This window comes from Synchytrium microbalum (assembly GCF_006535985.1).
Source record: "Synchytrium microbalum strain JEL517 chromosome Unknown SmJEL517_scf0029, whole genome shotgun sequence".
Classification (NCBI taxonomy): Eukaryota; Fungi; Chytridiomycota; class Chytridiomycetes; order Synchytriales; family Synchytriaceae; genus Synchytrium; species Synchytrium microbalum.
The window spans coordinates 269,011-281,286 of NW_022158378.1; the positions used below are offsets into that span (position 1 = coordinate 269,011).

Sequence of the window (12,276 nt, forward strand, 5' to 3'; positions counted from 1 at the left end):
CTAGGATTCGAGGCCCGTAATCGATTCAAAAATATGCATTTTGTATAAGTTATTCGCTTCTTTGATAGAGCGATCGTCAGAAAATTCAGAAGAAAACGCGTACTGAATGATTAAGCAAAATCATAGACAAAAAACAGCACATTTCTTAAAAACCAACGGTCATCTCTATGTAGGCATTAGGTATACTGATACTTGAGCAACTGATCGAAAAGGAGCAGTTTTGGTGACGAAAAGAAGATTTGGTCTTCGCGCAGCAGATTTTTTTCAGAGGGTCATTTTGGTTGCAAACACGAAAGTCCAGGGCTGAAACCGTTTACATCCACGTAGAGCGGTTGCAAAACATGTCGACGCCGGTAGCGGAAAATGCCTTGGAAAAGGCACGTCGACTCCGTAAAGAGATGCGTCAAAACTCGTCAGTTATGATGGATTACGAAACCGAATTAGCAAATCAACGAGAACAAAACCGCAAGCAACGTGCCGCAGAGCGTGAAGTGGAGCTAGAATTAGAGGAAAGGAGAACTAGATCGTCGGTACTACGACGGGCTGCCTCGGATGTTGCCAGTTCAAGTATCAGATCGTCAGTCACGAGTAATATTCCAAATGGATTGATTAGCAGCAGCACACCTCACGATGAGTTGAGAAGGCTTGAAGAAGAATCTATATTGAGGATCAAGAAACGTGCAAATCAGCTGGAAGAGGAACGAGAGAAATTGGAACAAGAGCTGCGACGTGGATATGAATTGGGACAAAAGATTGAGAGAATAATACGATCCAAGGTAAGCGCGAGTGTGATGTACAGTATATAAATACTATAATCAGTGATGGTAGCTCGGACAAGCATTTGAAACAGTAGAGGTTGATAAGTGGCTGGCTCACCCAAGAGGGGTTGTACAGTACGTTAAAGAAAAGAAAGTGGACTACTCTCAACCTGAACGGTGTTTAAAAAACACTGTGCAGCAGTTCGAAGAGCATAAATCGTGGATCAGCAAGTAGGAGATAGGTTGCAATGTTGGGCCAGTTGCGGCGGCAACAGTCACTGGCTCCCTTCAGAGCACATGAAGCTTCTGATGATAAAGCAGCAACATCAAACAGAAAATCATTGGACTTTAGCTTGACGACTAGACCGACACTGAATGCAGATGCAGTTAACAATGCTGCAACTCCAGCAAATGTCAGCTCCGATAGTACTAGTCAGACGGGTGATACTGGAGGATTTAGCTCATACTTTAGAAGTGCCTTTCAAATGTTGTCCGATGCTACCACGTCGGCCTCTACTGTTGCATCATCATATGCTGACTCTCTTCGCAAACAGTATTCCAGGCCAAAGAAATATGTGCTGCAGTCGCCAGACTTTTATGGCGCAGACTTTACGTCGGCTAGCAACCCTGTCGATGGCGAACTCCTAGAAGAGCTAGAAAAGAGAGGAGATATGAATGATCGAGATGCCAAGGAACGTGAAAAGGTCTTTTCCGATAATGGTAGACTGTTTTTACGGGCTCTAGACAACTTGGCCAAACTACGCAGTCGAGTTACTGGACACTCAGAGTCAGAATCACTTTCTACCTTTGCTGATGCTATAGAAAAGGAGTAAGTGCGAGCACTAGCCTGACCATGGTGTTTTGAAAGCGGTGGCTGCACTTTTTTTAGCTGCCAACAACTCACACCCAATCCTTTTAGCTCCACACTACCACGATTACCCGCAGCTCTCATCAAAACAACGAAAGAAGGTGCAGAATCGTCCAATAAATCACAGAAAAAGCAAACAGAGTTCGCTCAAGAACGTATACCCATGATGGACTTTTCAGAAACCTTTTCCGCAGACCTGCCAGACTCTCCAGGAGTCTCTGTATGGCGCATAGAACGTCTCAAACCACATATACTAGAATTACCACGTGGTCGTGGTCTGTTTTGTGAAGGAGATGCATACCTCGTCATGATGTCGTATCGAAATGAAGATAGTGGTGCTTTAGATCATCAGATATTCACATGGGTTGGTGCTTCCGCTGAATTAGATAAAAAGTTTTGTGCTGCCATGTACTCTGTTGGGTTAAGGAATCTGGTTGGTGCTGTAGGGCGTGTTGAACATGAGGTGAGCAAAAAAAGCTATGTCCTACGGTATGCTATTACAATATCGGTATCATGTGCTGATTCATTCCATTGCAGATATCTCATGAAGAATCACCAGAATTCCTGGGCTTGTTCACGACTATAGAATATGATGCAGTAGATATGGCTACAGAACCAGGCCTGTCACCTGTTGAAGAAAGGACGTATCCATTACGATTATACAAGTTATTTGGAGGTCGTGAGGCCAAAATTCGACTGGTACATTCGACATTCGACGCTTCGAATTGGCTTTTTAGCTCATCTCATTTTTAACAGGTATCACCATCATCCGCGTCTCTGGAATCAACTGCAGTTCTAGTATTGGACTGGGGAATGGAAATATTTGTGTGGACTGGATCAAAGTCTAAAGTGCAGCATCAGACCGTAGCCAAAATGTTGGCTCGTAGAATCAACAATTTGGAGAGGACGAGGAATGCGATCTTGGAAGAGCTAGGCAAGCAACACTGCAGTTCTTATCAACTCTTTTGTCTCCTAACGATCCTCCAACAATGTTTAACATAGTTGAAGGACAAGAGAATGCAAGATTCTTTGAACTTCTTGGAGGTCCTCCTGTGCATGCAGCCAAACCAGGTAGGCTTGGAAAATATTTAGCAAAAAATTCTGAAATTCACGCGTGTAATTTCCTCATCATCAGATCTCGACTCTGTGATTGCTGAACGAGAATTCCGAGACGCTGCTGAATCCAATCCAACAATGTATCGCGTCGAACCCAAATCGTTGAGTGATCAAGTTGATATGAATGACTTGCTGGTTACAGGTGGTACTTTGAAACGCATCATGCTTCAATCAGAAGGATGTTATGTTATTGATACCGCTGTCGAGTTGTTCTTATGGATTGGAAGACATTCTAGTCTGGATACGAAACAAGTGTCGAATGAATTTCTTGCTGTAAGCAGTGGCTGGGTTACTTTGCTCTTTTTCTGGTTCCTTGTCGATATCTCATATTCCATGTGTTTTTAGCGTGTTGTACCTGTACAGCCTAGGCCAAAATGGATGGGTTTCAACAGGATGGCAGAAGGAGAAGAATCGGAAGTGTTTAAGCTCATGTTTAGAGATTGGGATGAACATGCATCTGAAGTAAACTGGCAGGATGTCAAGTCAGGTACCAGCATAGCGTTTTTTGTGCTTCTGATCTGATTTCGGTAAAGCTAACGAAATCTTCAACACAGGAAACGCGGACTTGAAGAAACGATCCGTAGCTCCTTCACTTGGAGGCATGCGAGTAGACGTAAGGGCACTATACCAACCACCAGCCACATTCGACGTTCAAACTCGTGCTATAGAAGAGCTGTGCTCTCATGCAAACCGTCTGTTGCTATCCTTCTCCTCCTTTATATATTCCCGTGGTCGATTTGTACAGCTACCAGCAGAAGAACGTGGACATTTCTTTGCTGGTGATGCATATGTCTTTTTGTGTGTGTACCGTCTAGAAGAAGAAGGAGAACACAAGGAACGTGAAAAGAAACGACAAGAAGCTGCTACTACTAGTGGTACCAACACTCCTCCATCAGGTCGAACGTCTGTATCATCTGCATCTAAAGACTCCGTAAATCCGAAAGACGAAAGTAGTGCTGCTTCTGCTTTATCTCCAGTGGAGCCTGCCATGCCGAATGTAGAAGCTGTAGTATACTTTTGGCAAGGAGACAAATCCAGTAAACTAGCCTACTCGACCTTTTTATTCAAGACACAATTGGAAATGGAGGACCTGATGAAGGAAATGTACAAGTGTCCAGTCAAAGTAGTACATCTCGAACAAGGCCGTGAACCCATAGCATTACTAGCACATTTAGATAACATGTGTGTGTATCATCGAGGATCACGCAAGGACTGGTTGGAGCAACGAGCTGCATCGGCCGGAAATGATGCACCAGTCAATATCTTTTCAGCATCACAGGAACCAGCAGTTATGTGGCAGATCCGAACAGATTTAAGGTATAAAACGACACGAGCTATACAAGTAACTGCCAAAGCCACGTCACTCGTCACTCGAGACTGCTTCTTTATACAACTCCGTGATCCAACACAAACCTCATATCTATGGGCCGGCAAGGGTGCATCCAAGGATGAAGTGAAGCGAGCACATAATATAATACGTAAAATATTAGGTACTGGATCACCATCACCACTACCTTCGCTCCTTGGTAATCCCGTATCACCGCCCCTGTCTTCATTGTCTCCATTAAGTGCACCCGTTTCATCATCACACAACTCGTTACGTGGAGCATTGACTGCCCTAACATCATCGATATGGATGCCTGGAGCAGGATCAGCCAATCTCGTAAACGGATCATTTTACAGACAGGTGGATGAAAGGCTTGAGCCTCGTGCCTTTTGGGATGTATTAGGTGGTAAACAACCATATTCTGCTGGCTCTGAATATTATTATGCACCAGTACCCAGAGTATTACGATGCTCGTGCTCTCGAGGCTACTTTTTAGTAGAAGAAGTCTACCACTTCCAACAATCTGATTTACGGTCGGATACATGCTGTATAATAGATCCTGGATCTGCCAAGTTGTATGTATGGGTTGGCTCTGATACATCCGATGTCGTACGTAAACTAGCACGTAAATCCGTTGAAGTATGGCTAGATAATCTGGATGATGGGCGTATGATGGCTCCAGATGGTGGTGTCATGTATGGAATACCTGAAGCCATAACCAACAAATTCTCGCGGGATACTGTTTTTGCTAATGATCCCAAAACTCGTCGCCAACACTCGGAATCTATATCATCCGCCACTCGCACTGCCATACTACGTAGAATGAAGTCACGAGTTACTGGATTGAGGAATGAAGGAGATGTATTGTTTATAAGTCAAGGTGATGAGCCTATAGAGTTTATTGCCTACTTTCATGGTTGGGATGCTGAGCTGTGGAAAAAGGTCGCCAACCCGACGAATGCCTTTTTAAGGGAGGAGACTGCCAAGAAACTGGAATACCAAACTCAGAAAGCCGAGGATGATAAATTGAAACGTGAAGTGGAGGAGTCTGAAGCTAGATTACAGCAGAAGCTTCAAGTTGAAGAAGAGGAGATTAGGAAACTCAGTCCACCGGCATCACCCCACTCGTCAAGGAATTCAGTTGCTGTCACGTAGATATGCTTAGTAGTTATAAGTAGTAGTATTAGTGTCTTTTTGTCTTGTATATTAATCACGCTCTGTAAACGACCCATAATCTTTTTTGCATCATACACCTAGTAATGAGCCTCAAAAGACGTGCCTTTCAACGAGAGCGACGCGATTACTCTAGCGTTTGGTAGGAAATGACACCGGTTGACAGAGCTATTCTGCGAATCAACCCCAACCCGTTTTGTTCGAAAATGTGAGACAAGAAAAGTATAGCACTCCTCCCAACATTTTTGTTGTGTTGAAGGAGATATTTTTCAAACACACTTTGACAGCAACGTTTACAATTGCTCAACGAAAAGAAACTGGCCATTCTATAGATAATTATTCCCAAAATGCAGTCAAATCCAATTGCAATCCAAAACTATACCTCCCAGCTTGAAACGCCCAGCAAACCATCAACCGCAAACAGTTTTCACAGCAACAGTGGCAGCTTCCTAGGCGCTGCAGAAAAGGGAATGTTTGCCTTTGATGATCTACCGGGAACTCCAGAGCTGATCCAACGCAAACCACGACATCTTATCCACGAGATTGAAGTTGTTTCTTCACCGTCTACTGATTCTTCAATGGCCAGCTCGTTGAATAGTAATGGTGGTGTTCCAGCGTATATACCAAACTCCGTCGATGAGAGAGACTTTAATATCCACCAGGTTACTAATAATGGGAGGGACAGAGAGTTTTTTAAGAGGATGCAGAGTGCTGGGTATAAGATAAGAAGGGTTAGAGAGGATGGGGCGTGTTTGTTTAGAGCTGTTTGTAAGTTGGCTTCATTGGATTGTGTTTTTGACAGTTGGTGCTTTGTACTTGCGTGTATGTTATTGACAGTATAACACTTTACTGATGTGTATCTGTTTTGTAGCGGATCAACTATTCGCGACTGAAGAAAGGCACTTGGAAGTCAGGAAGGCTTGTATGGACTACCTGGTACGAACGACCGGTTATAGTCAATGTGTCGCTTCAATCGCTAATTTCCCAATCATAGGAGGCACACGAAGATACATACTGTGCTTTCCTTACGGACTCTGAGAGTTACGCCGACTACATACGACGTAAACGAGGACCAAACTGTTTTGGTAATGCTCTCGAACTGCAAGCAATCGCTGAAGTTTACTCCTGTTCCATTGATATTTTTGAAGACAATACTGGCAAGTCAAATGTTGGTTGCAGTTTCAACCCGTTCGTTGGATCTCACATTCACAATCCAAAATAAAACAGTTCCATATTCAATCAGCCCGTTTGTTGCTATACCTGCCGACGCAACGAGAATACGACTTTCATACCATAGAGGAATCCACTATAATAGCGTAGTGGAGAACGATGGAACTGCTTCAATACCGTCACTGAATCCTGGATCACTACTTACTAGTAATATGAATGACGACGAGTTTATGAGAATGCAGCAGGCAATGCTTGAATCCATCACCAAGGAGACAGCAGAGAAATCAAACACGGACAATACGACTGAGGAGCATTTTATGTTATTATAGAGGATTTATAAAGTACAATTGGACACATAGAAACTAATAGAATTTCAATAATATACCAATTTATAAAGAAGACGTGCCGCATTCGAATGACTTGTAAAAATGTGTGATAGTTATTGCAGCGATAGTACCTGATCTGAGGAGCTAGCTACTTCAAGAAGCCTGATGTATTCTCCTGAGATGATACAACAGGTTTCGAGCAAAGATAGCAAGTACGACACAAAACGGATGGCATGTGATTATGGTTCTTGCCTTTTTTGTTTGTTCCACACAGCCCATGGACGTTTGCTGGACGCAAATCAAACACGGGGCACAAGCATTAAACCAAACCACAACTTCCATTCACTCAATAATCTTGCCTCGTATATCTTCAACTCACTCAACCTTCAATCAAAGCTCCTGAATCATGAGTACTTCGGTCCACCAAGCATCTGTAATGAGTGACAAGAAGGCAGTTTCCCAAGAGTCATTTGATAAGGCAGCTGCTGAGATAGGCCATAAAGATGGTGCCAAGGCAATGGCTGAATACCAACATAGTGATGAACAGTTACATTACCTGGTATTTGTTGTCATGCACTATTGATTTCGTGATGGGCATGAAGCTGACTAGTTACCCCGGTGTTTTTCTCATCTAGGATTCAACTGGTGAAAATGACGAATATAAACCACCTCAAGTAAGTCTTATTTGATGCATCCCCTGTCTTTTATGGGGGTGAACTGTTTCTAAGGCCACTTGTGTCGCCGTTCTCGTTACGACCATGTGACAATTTGGATCACTTACTAACGTATCTTTGTCACACTAGTTCTTCCCAAGAACATCAACCAACTCTTCCATGAACTCTTCTTCATCGAAGAAATCTCGTACCGAGAAAATCGTCGACTCGGTCAAGGAAGCGGCCAAGAAGTTCTGTAAGCTTCTTGTTTTGATGTACCTTTTTTAGATCTCGTTTCTGCTCGCTAAACAAATCTCTATGTTTACTTTATAGTTTAAACCAGTCTGCTTCAATCTCGGAACGACTCTGAAATAGTCAAGTAGTTTGTCCGGCATGTCTTGCTTTTCGATTTACAACACATGTACTTAAATTGCTTTGAAGATTAACGCTATAATGTAGTAAAACAATGTTCACCAATGTTGTAAGCGTTTCACATTGTTTGATCCTTCGATGACCGCACAGAGCTACCTTAATGTTTTGTTGAGTTCAAATGTTCAGCCAAACGAAAGAGATGCTAGAAGGAAGGGGGTATGTTACGTGTTTGATATATTCATGGCAGAAATGCACGTGTCAGCCTTCCAAGTCAACTGGTTTCTGTCGTCGCAACAGCATTAATTCGAATTCACCATGACTGTGTTAAAGATTCCTTAAACTTGTTGTATATTAGTTCTTGCCACCCTTCTACCAGGAATTCAAGTCGTCTAAAATGCCGAAATATGGAAAAGATGGGCTAATGTGATTGCTGGGAATGTCTATGATTTGGAAGGCATTGCTGTCACGGATACTCCATTTTTCCAAATGCCGCATACCGCAAACGCCAGGAACCTCTCAGTCAACTTCCAATTGAAAGATACGATATACTCTACGTATGTGTATTGGCACGTAATCACGATCTGAAACACAAGAATGGTCGACCAATCGTTGGCCTATTGTCCAAATATCCGAATAGGCTCCAAACGAGCATTCATTCAAATCAGGACTATTTGAGGAGCTAGCTAGTCACGTCCTGCATTGCCGGCATGGTATATATCGGATGGCGTCTCCTCTCTGGGTCGAAACGAGGCTCTATGTTAGATTCCACTCGTCGACTATTCCCAACACCTACCACAATCACTCCTACTCAAGTGGATTATCAATGTTTCGTTTGCTGTTGCTGCTCTGTCATAGTGTACATTGCAACATCTGAAACCTTGCACTCACACCATCTCATCTTTGTTCCGTATAGACTTCAAGTCTGAAGACCTCAAGTCTTATCAAGATTAATCTCTTAAGTTCCACAGTAGCCTCTGAGCCTCGGCTCATGCCAATTGTGGTTGGGCACCTTGGCCTTTGGACGAGAACAGAACGTACAGCAAGAACTTGAGAATTTGGACCTTGCACTTCCAGTCCCGAGGGTACGGGAAACCTCAAGAAAGGAATCGTTCGCACGAGACGCCACTACAGGCAGTGGATTTCAACTGTCACATCGTGCTCATCAACTATACTACTCCATCACTACCGAGAAGGAAGTTGCCACGCAAGTGGTTGGTGTTTTTGGGAGGAGGCCAAGCACTGGAAATCTTTTGGAATGTTTTGTTCTTTTGACCCTTTGTTATCAATGTTTTCATCTAGACATATCTAACAACATTGTCGTTAATGTTGCCATAGGTCCGGTCCCAAGCCCGGTCGAGAAAAACAGAGGGCCTATTTCATGAACAACTTTTGCACTGCTAGGTTCATTCTCAATTTGGCACCTCCCTCCGTTGGAAATGCTATCGCGACTTCAACCACGAGCCAACACACAGTCATCGGTTAAGGCTTCCTTTCGCTGAAATGCTTTGTACCTTGTAATATGCACAGAATACCTACACTGCCAAATAAACAACTGTCACTTTCCATCAATGATCTGTAATGTTTACTGATACTGAATTCAAATGGTTTTAGGGGAGTTTAATAGTTATTCTACAGGTATCACACCGACACTGGCAATCCTAAGACCAGAAGATAATAGTGTAGCGGCCTATCAGCACAGATTCGGGGTTAGTGCGAAATGAAAGGCACTAGCATTTCCAACAAGCATGATCTGACAAACACAAGTACATACCATTGGCCAACGCCTCGAGATCCTATTCAAGAACTGCATACAAGACTGGAAGGCCTCAATAGACCTCTTTTCAACATTACGTGATGAACTGGTTGAATCGGCAACACTAGACGGTGACTCCTGACAGTCGAGATCATGGTCACTATCAACATCCCCGAATCTGAGTTTTCAAAAAGTGCGACGGTTTAGAAATAGTCCCTATTCTTGCCAACCAAAGCAGATCGCATTGTAGCTATTCTTACTTGCTGATTCCAGCAACTAGCGTATGATGCAGTCCAGCTTGAAATGCACCATATGATTCCATCGGACTGACAACTTTCACGAGTTCATCTGGTATAGCCAACAGGAGACTGACCACGTTATGAGCAGCAGCGGTGCCAGAGACAAACGATGGATGGCTGAGGAGGTTCTGCATGGCAGGTAGATTGCGAGCGAATTGAAGCACTACGGGTCGATGTAGGAGTACATGACAAGTCCAATACAGGATATGTAAACCTATGGGGTAAAGAAGGTCAATCAAGAATTCCATCACAAAATCCAAGTTGCTGAGTAACTTACAATGAGTCTCGATTGAATAACGTCCAGATCCATCCTTTTCTGTAATCCATGTTTCTGCTGGAGGCGTTGGTTCTACAATCCACTCTGACGGTAACAGACTTCTCCACTTCTCCAAATCAGCTACATACTCCGTCATTTGCTTTTGCATCTCCTCTATAGGTAATCCTACATCGGTAACTATTTTAGATGTATTTATTATACGAGTCCAGATAAACCAAAGGTCAATGCGATGAGCCAATGGATCATATACTGGATCTAGAGCCTTTGCGATAAAGTTTTGGCTGGGTGGATCAAAGGAATTCAAGTCCGTGGCATTGAGGTAGACGATATCTGGAAGCGGTTTCTTGACATTGTTTTTGACAACATTCAGCTGGTGTGGGCGATCCATAAACATGGCCAAGAATTTATCCATGATCACAGAGTAGTACCATACTCGACGCCTTGTCTCGGCCTCTACGAAGGTAAACCTTCGTTGATGGAAGGCAAAGTCATCAGGATCAACGTCGAGCTTGAGTACCATGCACTAACGGGCAAAAAAGGAGAATCAGAATGGTGCATAAGCAGAGAATGGGAAAGCTTTTTCAACTTACAGCTCGAAAAGCAAGCCCTGAAAGTTGCCAGCCAGTTGAAAGCCTGGCGATGTCCGCGTTTGCTAGAAACGAAATCGTTGAATTAGAACAAGGCCGACCTGGAACCACCGTGAACTGTCTACTGGCTGAGCAGTTGACTTACATGCATTAAAGACAGCACAGAAAAAGGTTGCCTGAATCAATTCTATAGTAGGTGCTTCGATGCTCTGGAGGACCCAAGTTCGTGCGGTATTCAGAAACTGTTCACAGTTTAGTCCTTCGAGCCCTTCCTCTGGTCCTTCAGTTTCCAAGTACCTCAATTCGACAGCACACATGGCAGCCAGTAATCCTTTTGGCTTTGATGCGAAATTGCTCACAAACGATGGTGGATGTATGTATAAGACAGGATTGAAGAACCTCACACGATAAAAGAATCGTTCAATGAGAGTCCTAGTTGTTAGGATATGGACTGTTAGGACACAAAGCAAGTCTCAGAGCATTCACATGTTTGTTTTGACGGCAATCCACCCGTGACCACATACTTGAGCACAAATGGATGAAGACGAAACGGATCACCCTGACAATCTTCATTTATATAAGTAACAGGCTTCTCACGTATTTCAATGGGAGTAATAGGCGGTATTTCGAGAGCATTGACAAGAGACCCCTGAAACAAATCAATCAGGCTCGGTGCAGCAACAGGTGCGTTAGGAATATCCCATGGAGCTAGCGGATACATCGGTACTGTAGGTTGCAGCAATGACGACAGATCAACTGCTGGGTTGCTGCTTGCAGATCCATTGACAGGGGAAGCTAAGGTCTGATCGGTAAACAGAGCTCCATTCCTTGCCGACTCATTGACAGTGACTTTGGCAACAGTCACGGTAGTTGATGCTGATGATGACGAAGCTGATGAAGTACTGTTGCGAATTCGTTTGGCGACGTCTGCTTTTGTCTCTTGCAAGAAATCTCGAGATAACGATGCCAGCCCTTCCTGAGCTTGTTGCGTGGTCAATCTTCCTTCAAGGATTGGCTTGACAAGTTCCTCTATGCGATGCAAACGAACCTAGAAAACAGGGGTGGAGATCAGCAAACTCGAAAGAAAAGTGATCTGATGTAGATTTAGACAGGAGTCTCAAGTTTTACTTCTAGTTTGTCGACAAATCCTCTTCGCTTCTTGCGCCTAGTACTACTTGAATTAGCGTTTCCGCCCTATACGATCCAGTTTAGTACACGATGTTGGATTGTCAAATGCATCAAAATCATCCGCAAAGAGACCAAACTCAAGCAAAACACGTACCGAGTCGTCCTCGTCATCGTGGAATGCGTCATCGTCATCCTGATATACAGGCTCCTGCTTCCTCTTTGGCATCTTTGCAAGAGTTTGTCTATCTTTGATTTCACAGCAAGCAGCAACTGCCTATTGGTCGTTGACACGTCAGCCGAAATGAAATCAGTTTCGGAAGGAAACGGGGTCCAAGAGCAAAGCTATCGGAATATCAATATATCACGCACTAACAACACGTTATTATACTCTCTCGTACGTGAAGCTCAAATCCCGCAAATCCCTCTGTTTCTTGTCACAAAGTTGAGTAGTGCCTTTTACAGCTACAAC

General features: G+C 43.6%; 2 protein-coding genes across 2 annotated transcripts; both read left to right on the top strand.

Annotated features, from left to right (window-relative positions):
• Positions 1-341: 341 nt before the first annotated feature.
• Positions 342-5,224, top strand: SmJEL517_g04409 (uncharacterized protein; the record flags this gene model as incomplete). Its single annotated transcript, XM_031170337.1, has 9 exons — positions 342-776; positions 1,034-1,587; positions 1,678-2,089; positions 2,164-2,325; positions 2,383-2,509; positions 2,629-2,697; positions 2,762-3,015; positions 3,088-3,229; positions 3,297-5,224. The coding sequence occupies 9 exons, from the start codon at positions 342-344 to the stop codon at positions 5,222-5,224; spliced, it is 4,083 nt and encodes a 1,360-aa protein (XP_031023691.1).
• Positions 5,225-5,589: 365 nt separating this feature from the next.
• On the top strand, positions 5,590-6,741 carry SmJEL517_g04410 (uncharacterized protein; the record flags this gene model as incomplete). The annotated part of the gene is made up of 4 exons (XM_031170338.1): positions 5,590-6,010; positions 6,114-6,178; positions 6,237-6,327; positions 6,470-6,741. The coding sequence occupies 4 exons, from the start codon at positions 5,590-5,592 to the stop codon at positions 6,739-6,741; spliced, it is 849 nt and encodes a 282-aa protein (XP_031023722.1).
• Positions 6,742-12,276: the final 5,535 nt, after the last annotated feature.